At 65.8% G+C, this 10761-nt stretch overlaps 2 protein-coding genes across 2 annotated transcripts; one reads left to right on the forward strand and one right to left on the reverse strand.

Moving 5' to 3' along the window:
* Positions 1 to 376: 376 nt before the first annotated feature.
* On the reverse strand, positions 377 to 5947 carry PSRC1 (proline and serine rich coiled-coil 1). The gene is made up of 7 exons (XM_069876250.1): positions 5899 to 5947; positions 3596 to 3636; positions 3460 to 3517; positions 2714 to 2957; positions 2217 to 2382; positions 1622 to 1784; positions 377 to 569 (listed from the first exon to the last, which is right to left on the reverse strand). The coding sequence occupies exons 2-7, from the start codon at positions 3609 to 3611 to the stop codon at positions 377 to 379; spliced, it is 840 nt and encodes a 279-aa protein (XP_069732351.1). The 5' UTR covers positions 3612 to 3636; positions 5899 to 5947.
* Positions 5948 to 6264: 317 nt separating this feature from the next.
* Positions 6265 to 9497, forward strand: PPIL1 (peptidylprolyl isomerase like 1). Its single transcript, XM_069875811.1, has 4 exons — positions 6265 to 6357; positions 7213 to 7367; positions 7895 to 7963; positions 9198 to 9497. The coding sequence occupies exons 1-4, from the start codon at positions 6302 to 6304 to the stop codon at positions 9416 to 9418; spliced, it is 501 nt and encodes a 166-aa protein (XP_069731912.1). The 5' UTR covers positions 6265 to 6301; the 3' UTR covers positions 9419 to 9497.
* Positions 9498 to 10761: the final 1264 nt, after the last annotated feature.

Here is a 10761-nt window from a genome sequence, read left to right on the forward strand (position 1 = left end):
ACTATCCCCAGACCCTGCCCGGTGGAGGGATTTATTTAAAAAATACATGAAAAATACAAAAAAAAAAGATATTCCCCTCCCCCCATCCCTGCCCAAATCCCCAAGTGGGGACACACAGATTGGGGGGGGATCAGCTGGGGGGTGCAGGGATGTCTGGGCCCCCACAATACTTTGTACACCCCAGGGAGAGGCTCAAGTGGAGGCAGCGGGTTGGGGGGTGGGGGGGAGGGTTGCAAGGGGGGGTTTCCTACTGCTGGGACCTTTTGTAATTAAAGCAAAACCCAACTGCACCTCTGCCTCCTCCTGGAGGGCCCCGCTTTGTGTCCCCCCCCCCAACTCCTCACCCCTGCCTCAGTTTCCCCAGTCGCCGTCTGCCTCACCCACACCCCAGGCCGGGGGTTGCGGGGGTGTCGGGGACTCCAAGCTCCTCTGGGCGAGGGGGGGTCACCTCGGAGCGCTGCTCGCCGGCGGCTTCCGGGGGGGGCGGAGGCGGCTGGGAGGGGGGCCCGGTTTGTACCCCGAGCCAGCAGAGCCAGCAGCTGGGGGGGCCACCCGCGTCGCCCCCACGCCTGCAATGGGGAGAGCGGCCGTGGGGAAACTGAGGCATGGAGTGGGGGGGAAACTGAGGCACCTGGGGGGAAACTGAGGCACTGGGGGGAAACAGGCATGGGGTGGGGGGAAAAGTGAGGCATGGGGGGGGAAACTGAGGCATGGAGTTGGGGGGAAACTGAGGCACTTGGGGGGAAACTGAGGCACTGGGGGGAAATTGAGGCATGGGGTGCAGGGGAAACTGAGGCACTGGGGGGAAACTGAGGTATGGGGTGGGGGGAAACTGAGGCACTGGGGGAAACTGAGGTATGGGGTGGGGGGAAACTGAGGCATGGGGTGGGGGGAAACTGAGGCACTGGGGGAAAACTGAGGTATGGGGTGGGGGGGAAACTGAGGCACGGGGGGGAAACTGAGGCATGGGGTGAGGGGGAAACTGAGGCACCGGGGGGAAACTGAGGCATGGGGTGAGGGGGAAACTGAGGCACCAGGGGGAAACTGAGGCATGGGGTGGGGGGAAACTGAGGCACTGGGGGGAAACTGAAGCATGGTGTGGGGGGAAACTGAGGCATGGGGTGGGGGGAAACTGAGGCACGGGGGGGAAACTGAGGCATGGGGTGAGGGGGAAACTGAGGCACGGGGGGGAAACTGAGGCATGGGGTGAGGGGGAAACTGAGGCACGGGGGGGAAATTGAGGCATGGGGCGGGGGGGGAAACTGAGGCACGGGGGGGAAACTGAGGCATGGGGTGAGGGGGAAACTGAGGCACCGGGGGGAAACTGAGGCATGGGGGGGGAACTGAGGCACTGGGGGGAAACTGAGGCATGGCGGGGGGGGGAACTGAGGCACTGGGGGGAAACTGAGGCACGGGGGGGAAACTGAGGCAGCGGGGGGAAACTGAGGCATGGGGTGAGGGGGAAACTGAGGCACCGGGGGGAAACTGAGGCATGGGGTGGGGGGAAACTGAGGCATGGTGGGGGGGGAAACCGGGGGGAAACAGGGGGGAAGCCCCTGTGCCTGCAATGGGGAAACTGAGGCACGGGGAGGGGTAACCATCCCAGCAGCCCCATCCGTACCTCGGGGTGCGGGAGCCCCCCCCGGAGGAGCGGTCCGTCCGGGCGCCCTGGAGCTGGCGCTGGGTGCGGGGACGCGGCTGGAGGAGCTGGGGAGGGTCCTGGTTCGGGGCTGGCGGGGCAGCGGGGGGGCCAGGGGCAGCGCCCCCCTTCGCCTTTGGTGGGGCTGTGGAGAGAGGGGCTGTGGGGCAGGCAGGGGCACCCCACCCCACCAGGCAGCTGAGGCACCTGCCTGCCCTGCATCTTGGAGGGGGGCCCCCTTCTCCCACCCCATAGCGTGGGGGCTCCATAGTGAGGGTCCCCCAAGGTTTGGGTCCCTCAAGGTCTGGATGACCCATGGTTTGGGTCCCTCAAGGCTTGGGTGCCCCAAGGTCTGGATGACCCATAGTTTGGGTCCCTCAAGGTTTGGATGACCCGTGGTTTGGGTCCCTCAAGGTCTGGATGACCCGTGGTTTGGGTCCCTCAAGGTCTGGATGACCCGTGGTTTGGGTCCCTCAAGGTTTGGATGACCCATGATTTGGGTGCCCCAAGGTTTGGGTGCCCCATGGCTGGATGCCCCACAGTGTCAGCACACCCCAGGCTGTCCCATCCCCCGTACCTGCTGTCCCCGCTGTCCCCACCCGTGGGGGCTCACGCTGGCCATGGGTGCTGCCCCCCCGCCCTCGGGGGGGGCCCGGCTGGGGGGGCCCCGAGCGGCTGCTGGGGGGGGTCCTGGCCCCAGGGAGGGCCCTCGGCGGCGTGGGGCGGGGGCAGCTGGGCGAGACCTGGAACAGAGAGGGGCATCGGGGGGCACTGGGACTGGGAACGTGGTGTGGGGCCATACTGGGAGCACTGGGACAACCTCCCAGGATGGGGTCTTGGGGGGAAGGTGGTGTGGGGCCATACTGGGAGCACTGGGACCCCTCCCCGAGATGGGGTTTGGGCAGGTTAGAACTTCAGCCCTGGTGGGAAGGGGGTGTGGGGCCATACTGGGAGCACTGGGACCCCTCCCTGAGATGGGGTTTGGTCAGGTTCGGACTTCATCCCTGGTGGGAAGGGGATGTGGGGCCATACTGGGAGCACTGGGAGCCACCCCCCGGCATGGGCGTCCCCTACCTTGGGGACAGGGGGGGACTCCACCGTGGGCAGCAGTGCCCGCACTGGGCTGTCCTTCACCACGAAGGTCTGGCGGCGGGGGCTGCGGGGGCTGGGGGTGCCGGGGGAGCCCGGGGGGGGCAGCCGGCACTGCTCCAGCTGTGCTGCCAGCTGTGCCGCCTCCCGCATCATCTCCTCCAGCCGGGAGCCGCTCAGGGGACTCCAGGCTCCCCCAGCCCCTTCCTCGCCCTCCTCTTCCTCGCGGCTGCAGGGGCAAGGCAAGCATTAGCCCTGTCCTGGCCACCTCAACCACACCCGCCCCCCCCCCATGTCACCCAACTGTGGCACCCGGGGTGCCGTCAAGTGACTCCATGGCCCCCAGGACCCCATCCATGAGGTGGCACATCCCCCGTGTTCCCCAGGACCCCATCCATGAGGTGGCACATCCCCCGTGTCCCCCAGGACCCCATCCATGAGGTGGCACATCCCCAGTGTCCCCCAGGACATTGACCATGAGGTGGCATGTCCCCCAGGACCCCAGCTGCAGGGTGAGACATCCCACATATCCCTCAGGATCCTGTTCAGTGGGTGGGATGTCCCCATGTCCCCCAAGGTCCTGTTCAGAGGGTGGGACATCCCCCAGGATGCTGTCCATGGGGTGGGATGTCCCCACTGTCCCCCTTGTCCCCAGCCATGGGGTGGGATGTCCCCCCTGTCCCCCTTGTCCCCAGCCATGGGGTGGGATGTCCCCCCTGTCCCCCCCTCACCTGTCGTCGGGGGACAGGACCCCGAAGTCGAAGCTCTCCTCGGTGATGAATCGCACCTCTGGGGGGGGACACGGGGTGAGCCGCGGTCCCCAGCACCGGGAGGGACGCGGGGGACACGGGGCTGGCACTGCCCTACCTCGCTCCTCGGCCATGGTGGCGGCTCCGGCACAGGGGCTGCTGGGGGGGCAGGGGGTGACCCAGGGACCCCCGTGTCCCAGACCCCCGGGGGGGCCCCGGGTGGCACCGGCCGCACGCCCGGGGACAGCACCCGCGGTGCCAGGGACAATCGGGGCTTTGTGCCACCAGGGCTGGCAGCGCCAGGGCAGGCGGCACGGCCCGGGGGACAAACCGGGGCACCCGCACCCCAGGGACCCATCAGGCCCACAGCCCGATCCCAGCGCCCCCAGTCCCCATCCCACAGTTCCCAGTCCCCATCCCAGAGCTCCCAGTCCCCATCCCAGTGTTCCTAGTCCCGATCCCAGCACCCCCAGAGCTCCCAGTCCCCACCACAGAGCTCCCCATCCCAGAGCTCCCAGTCCCCATCCCAGCGCCCCCAGTCCCCATCCCGGTGCTCCCAGTCCCCATCCCAGCGCCCCCAGTCCCCATCCCACAGTTCCCATCCCAGTGCTCCCAGTCCCCATCCCAGAGCTCCCAGTCCCCATCCCAGCACCCCCAGAGCTCCCAGTCCCCATCCCAGAGCTCCCAGTCCCCATCCCACGGTTCCCAGTCCCCATCCCACAGTTCCCATCCCAGTGCTCCCAGTCCCCATCCCAGAGCTCCCAGTCCCCATCGCAGCGCCCCCAGTCCCCCTCCCAGAGCTCCCAGACCCCATCCCAGTGCTCCCAGACCCCATCCCACGGTTCCCAGTCCCGATCCCAGCACCCCCAGAGCTCCCAGTCCCCATCACAGAGCTCCCCATCCCAGAGCTCCCAGTCCCCATCCCAGCGCTCCCAGTCCTGATCCCAGTGCTCCCAGTCCCCAACCCAGAGCTCCCAGTCCTGATCCCAGCGCCCCCAGTCCTCATCCCAGTGCTCCCAGTCCCCATCACAGAGCTCCCAGTCCCCATCCCAGAGCTCCCAGTCACAAACCCAGAGCTCCCAGTCGCAATCCCAGAGCTCCCAGTTGCAATCACCAGGCTCCCAGTCCCCATCCCAGAGCTCCCATTCCCAATCTCCGTGCTCCCAGTCCCGATCCCAGTGCTCCCAGTCCCCATCCCAGCGCCCCCAGTCCCGATTCCAGAGCTCCCAGTCCCCATCCCAGTGCTCCCAGTCCCCATACCAGAGCTCCCAGTCCCCACCCCACGGTTCCCAGTCCCCACCCCGCGGTTCCCAGTCCCCATCCCAGCACCCCGAGTCCCGACCCCAGCACCCCCAGTCCCCATCCCAGCGCTCCCAGTCCCGATTCCAGAGCTCCCAGTCCCGACCCCAGCACCCCCAGTCCCCAACCCAGCGCCCCCAGTCCCGATCCCAGAGCTCCCAGTTCCCATCCCAGAGCACCCTGTCCCCATCCCAGAGCTCCCAGTCCCCATCCCAGAGCTCCCAGACCCCATCCCACGGTTCCCAGTCCCAATTCCAGCACCCCCAGAGCTCCCAGTCCCCATCACAGAGCTCCCCATCCCAGAGCTCCCAGTCCCCATCGCAGTGCTCCCAGTCCCAGCGCCCCCAGTCCCCATCCCAGAGCTCCCAGTCCCCATCGCAGCACCCCCAGTCCCCATCCCAGAGCTCCCAGACCCCATCCCAGAGCTCCCAGACCCCATCCCAGTGTTCCCAGTCCCGATCCCAGCACCCCCAGAGCTCCCAGTCCCCATCCCAGCGCTCCCAGTCCTGATCCCAGTGCTCCCAGTCCCCATCCCAGCGCCCCCAGTCCCCATCCCAGAGCTCCCAGACCCCATCCCAGAGCTCCCAGACCCCATCCCAGTGTTCCCAGTCCCGATCCCAGCACCCCCAGAGCTCCCAGTCCCCATCCCAGCGCTCCCAGTCCTGATCCCAGTGCTCCCAGTCCCCATCCCAGCGCCCCCAGTCCCCATCCCAGAGCTCCCAGTCCCCATCCCAGAGCTCCCAGTCCCCATCCCAGAGCTCCCATTCCCAATCTCCGTGCTCCCAGTCCCCATCCCAGTGCTCCCAGTCCCCATACCAGAGCTCCCAGTCCCCACCCCGCGGTTCCCAGTCCCCACCCCGCGGTTCCCTGTCCCCATCCCAGAGCTCCCAGTCCCAATCCCCGTGCTCCCAGTCCCCATCCCAGCGGCCCCAGTCCCGATCCCAGCGCTCCCAGTCCCGATCCCAGAGCTCCCAGTCGCAATCCCAGTGCCCCCAGTCGCAATCACCAGGCTCCCAGTCCCAATCCCAAGGCTCTCAATCCCGATCCCAGCGCCCCCAGTCCCCGCAGAGGGGGGTCCCCCACCCCGCCCCCCGCTTCTCGGCGCCCCCATTCCCCCCTCACCGCCCGCCCCCGGGTCCCGCTCGCCGAGCGCGCAGGGGGCGGCCCCGAGTTCGAATCCCCCCCCCTGCGGCAGCGCCCGCTGCCCTCATTGGCCCGGAGGCTCTGGCCCCGCCCCCCCTCCCCGCTACGATTGGCCCGCAGGCTCTGGCCCCGCCCCCTCTCCCCGCTACGATTGGTCGGGACCCCTTTAGCTCCGCCCACGGAGTGTCCCGGATCGCTCTAGCCCCGCCCCTCGCTCCGCCCCGGATTGATCCTGAGCCCTCTGGCCCCGCCCCTTTGGCCCTTTCCACCGCGCCGATTGGCTGCGCTCTCTGGCCCCGCCCCCTTTGGCCCCGCCCCCGCCGCGCCGCCATTGGTCGGTGGGCGGGGCCGGAAGCGCGGCCCGCGCCGCCGCCGCAGCAGTATGGCCGCCGTCCCGCCAGACTCGTGGCAGCCGCCCACCGTCTCCATGGAGACCACGTAAGCGCCGGGGCCGCTCTCCCCGGTACCGGCACCGGGCGGCCCCCCCCCACCCGGTACCGCACACCCCCAGTGCCCCCCCCCGAGTTACAGAAACCCCCACTCCTCCCCGGTACCGAGCACCCCGAGTGCTCCCCGGTACCGGACACCCCCGCTCCCTCTGGTATCAGACACCTCCCGTGTCCCCCCGGTACCGGACATCCCTAGTGCCCCACCCTGTACCACACACGCTTCATTCCTCTCGGTACCGGACACTCCCAGTGCCTCCCGGTACCAGAGACCCCCACGGCCTCTCCCCCCACGCCCCCGGTACCTGACACCCCCACTCTCCCCCCGGTACCTGACAACTCCATTCTCGCGGTACCGGACACCCCCAGTGCCCCCCATTGTACCGGACACCCCTATTCCCGCAGTGCCGGACACCCCCAGTGCCCCCCATGGTACCGGACACCCCCATTCCAGCAGTGCCGGACACCCCCATTGCCCCCCATGATAACGGACACCCCCATTCCCGCAGTACCGGACACCCCCAGTCCCCCCATTGTACCAGACACCCCCATTCCCGCAGTACCGGACACCCCCAGTGCCCCCCATGGTACCGGACACCCCCATTCCCGCAGTACCGGACACCCCCAGTCCCCCCATGGTACCGGACACCCCCATTCCCGCAGTACCGGACACCCCCAGTCCCCCCATGGTACCGGACACCCCCATTCCCGCGGTACCGGACACCCCCAGTGCCCCACATGGTACCAGACACCCCCATTGTCCCAACCCCGGTACTGGATGCCCCCCAGTCCCCCCCCGGGTACCGGGCAGCTCCGGTGCCCCCGGTGAGCGGTGCTGTGCGGGCAGGATGGGCCCACTGGTGCTGGAGCTGTACTGGAAGCACGCGCCGCGCACCTGCAAGAACTTTGCCGAGCTCTGCCGCCGCGGCTACTACAACGGCACCCGCTTCCACCGCATCATCCGCGACTTTATGGTGCAGGGGGGCGACCCCACCGGCACCGGTGAGTGACACCCCCACCCTGTGACCCCCCCAACCGGTAGTGGTGAGCGACCCCCTCTCCGGTACCGGTGAGCAAACCCCCACAACCGGTACCGATGAGCAACCCCCTAGCTAGCACTGGTGAGTGACCCCCCACAACTGGCACCGGTGAGCAACCCCCTCTCTGGTACCGGTGAGTGAATCTCCCCTCTGGTACCGGTGAGAGACCCCCTCTCCAGTACCGATGAATGACCCCCTCTCTGGTACTGGTGAGCGACCTCCTCTCCGGTACCGGTGAGTGAACCTCCCCTCCGGTACCGGTGAGCGACCCCCTCTCTAGTACCGATGAACAACCCCCTCTCCGGTACTGGTGAGCGACCGCCTCTCCGGTACCGGTGAGTGACCCCCCACAACTGGCACCGGTGAGCAACCCCCTCTCTGGTACCGATGAACAACCCCCTCTCCGGTATCGATGAGTGACCCCCCACAACTGGCACTGATGAGCGATGTCCCCCAACTGGCGTGGCTGACCCCCCTCCTGCTCCCCAGGCCGCGGTGGCGCCTCCATCTACGGGAAGCAGTTTGAGGATGAGCTGCACCCCGAGCTGAAGTTCACCGGTGAGTGGAGACCAGTGCTGGGCTGACCAGTGTCCCCCGTGTCCGCCCAGACCCCCCGCAGTGGGTGGGATGACCCTGTGTCTCCTAAGACCTTGTCACCATGGGATGATCTCCCCCACGATAAGCTTGGCCACGGGTTGGTGCGTCCCCCGCGTCCCCAGCTGTGGGATAGTGTCTCCCCAATGATGCCAGAACCTTGGCCGTGGGGTGACATGTCCCCCAAGACGCCATCCATGGGATGGGATGTCCCCTGTGTCCCTCAATACCCCACCCACTGGGTGGCATGTCCCAATCCGTGACCTTGGCCATGGGGTAGCATGTCTGCTGTGTCCCTCAAGACCCCATCCGGTGGGTGGCATGAACCTGTGTCCCCCGGGAACCCACCCATGGGGTCAGACGGCCCCTTAGACCTCATGCCTAGAGGATGATGTTCCCCATGATGGGCTTGGCCATGGGTTGGCACATCCCCCTCGTTCCCCGGGAGCCCATCCGTGGGATGAGGTGCCCCCCAGGATGTCAGGACTTTACCAAGTGACACGTTTACCATGTTCTCCAAGATCCCCTCCATGGGGTAACTTGCTACCCAGCATGCAGGACCTTGTTGATGGGGTGGCATGTCTCCCATCTTTTCTAAGACGCCATCCATGGGGTGGGATGTTCTCCATGGCCCCTAGGAACTCACCCATGGAGTCAGATGTCCCTCACATTCCCCAGAACTGGAGCTGTGGGCTGACATGATACCAGAACCTTGGCCATGGGGTAGCGTGTCTCCCATGTCTCCCAAGACCCCATCCATGGGGTGGGATGTCCGACATGGTACCACAACCTTTTCCGCGGTGTGGCCCATCTCCCATTTCCCACAGGAGCCTGGCCGTGGAGATGATGTGCCCCCTCATGACCCCAAGTGTGAAGTGGCATGTCCTCCAAGATCCCATCCGTGGCGTAGCATGTCCCCTGTGATGCCAGAACCTTGCCCATGGGGTGATGCGTTCTGTAAGATCCCATCCGTGGGATGGTGTGTCCCACATGGTGACCTTGGCCGTGGGGTGATGTGTCCCCCAGGTCCCTATCCCAGCGCTCCCAGTCCCCAACCCAGAGCTCCCAGTCCCCATCCCGTGGGGTGGGATGTCCTGCAAGAGCTCATCCATGGGGCAGCGAGTCTACCGTGATATGAAAACCTGCCCAAGCATCTCCAAAGCAGGATGTTCATGGTGTCTGTTATTGTCTCTCCCAGGTGCCGGCATCTTGGCCATGGCCAACGCGGGGCCGGACACCAACGGCAGCCAGTTCTTCCTGACGCTGGGCCCGGCGCAGTGGCTGGATGGGAAGCACAGCATCTTCGGGAGGGTCTGCCAGGGCATGGGCGTCCTTGGCCGCTTGGCCATGGTGGAGACAAATGCCCAGGACCGACCTCTTGATGACGTCAAGGTCATCAAGGCTTTTCCTTTGGGATAGGGGAGCTGTGAGGGTGGGTGGTGGCACCACCTGGTCCTCACCAGTTTGTAGCACCTTGTAATAAAAGAAATGTGAAGTGGTGGCGATGCAAATGGTGATGACTTACCCCACAGTGGTGACCCTCGTGTATTGGTGAACCCCCTGTGGTAGAATCATAGAATCGTAGAATCACCAGGTTGGGAACGACCCACTGGATCATCGAGTCCAGCCATTCCAATCAATCACTAACCCATGTCCCTCAGCACCTCGTCCACCCGTCCCTTACACCCCTCCAGGGAAGGTGACTGAACCCCCTCCCTGGGCAGCCTCTGCCAGTGCCCAATCACCCTTTCTGTGAAAAATTTTTTCCTAATGTCCAGCCTGAACCTCCCCTGGCAGAGCTTGAGGCCATTCCCTCTCGTCCTGTCCCCTGCCACTTGGGAGAAGAGCCCAGCTCCCTCCTCTCCACAACCTCCTTTCAGGGAGTTGGAGAGAGCAATGAGGTCTCCCCTCAGCCTCCTCTTCTCCAGGCTAAACACCCCCAGCTCTCTCAGCCGTTCCTCATCAGGCCTGTTCTCCAGCCCCCTCACCAGCTTTGTTGCTCTTCTCTGGACTCGCTCCAGAGCCTCAACATCCTTCTTGTGGTGAGGGGCCCAGAACTGAACACAGGATTCGAGGTTTGGTCTCACCAGTGCCGAGTCCAGAGGGAGAAGAACCTCCCTGGCCCTGCTGGCCACGCCGTGTCTGATCCAAGCCAAGATGCCATTGGCCTTCTTGGCCACCTGGGCCCCTGCTGGCTCATGGTCAGTCGCTGTCAACCAACACCCCCAGGTCCTTCTCCTCCAGGCAGTTTCCAGCCAGACTTCTCCTAGTCTGGAGCTGCCCAGGGTTGTTGTGCCCCAAGTGCAGGACCCGCCATTTGGCCTTGTTAAACCTCATCCCATTGGTCTCAGCCCATGGATCCAGCCTGTTCAGATCCCTTTGGAGCCTCCCTACTCTCCAGCAGATCCAGCTTCCTCCCAACTTAGTGTCATCCACAAACTTGCTCAGGGTGCACTCGATGCCTTCATCCAGGTGATTGATAAAGACATTGATCAGGGCTGGACCCAGCACTGAGCCCTGGGGACCTGACACCGTCCATGGTGACCTCCGCCCCGTGGTGGTGACACCTCCTGTGGTGCTGACCCCTTCCCGATGTGGAGAACCCCCCCATGGTTGTGACCCTCAGTGGTGATGACCCCTCCAAGTCGGAGAACCCCCATGGTGCTGACCCCGGCCCCCCCCATCCTGTCCCCACCTGCACCTTGGGGGCTCCAGTCTGGCTCCCAGTCCGCCCAGCATCCCCAGTCCAGCTCCACTGTGGT

Source organism: Phaenicophaeus curvirostris, chromosome 24 (assembly GCF_032191515.1).
Source record: "Phaenicophaeus curvirostris isolate KB17595 chromosome 24, BPBGC_Pcur_1.0, whole genome shotgun sequence".
NCBI lineage: Eukaryota > Metazoa > Chordata > Aves > Cuculiformes > Cuculidae > Phaenicophaeus > Phaenicophaeus curvirostris.

Excerpts from the sequence above, each read along its gene's own strand:
- PPIL1 (XM_069875811.1), top strand. The coding sequence starts at position 6,302 with ATGGCCGCCGTCCCGCCAGACTCGTGGCAGCCGCCCACCGTCTCCATG. Across the intron at positions 6,358-7,212 it reads ACCGTCTCCATGGAGACCAC|GATGGGCCCACTGGTGCTGG; the intron begins GTAAGCGCCGGG and ends CTGTGCGGGCAG. Across the intron at positions 7,964-9,197 it reads CCCCGAGCTGAAGTTCACCG|GTGCCGGCATCTTGGCCATG; the intron begins GTGAGTGGAGAC and ends TGTCTCTCCCAG.
- PSRC1 (XM_069876250.1), bottom strand. Across the intron at positions 2,958-3,459 it reads GTCCTGTCCCCCGACGACAG|CCGCGAGGAAGAGGAGGGCG; the intron begins GTGAGGGGGGGA and ends TTGCCCCTGCAG. Across the intron at positions 1,785-2,216 it reads GGGGACAGCGGGGACAGCAG|CCCCACCAAAGGCGAAGGGG; the intron begins GTACGGGGGATG and ends CTCTCTCCACAG.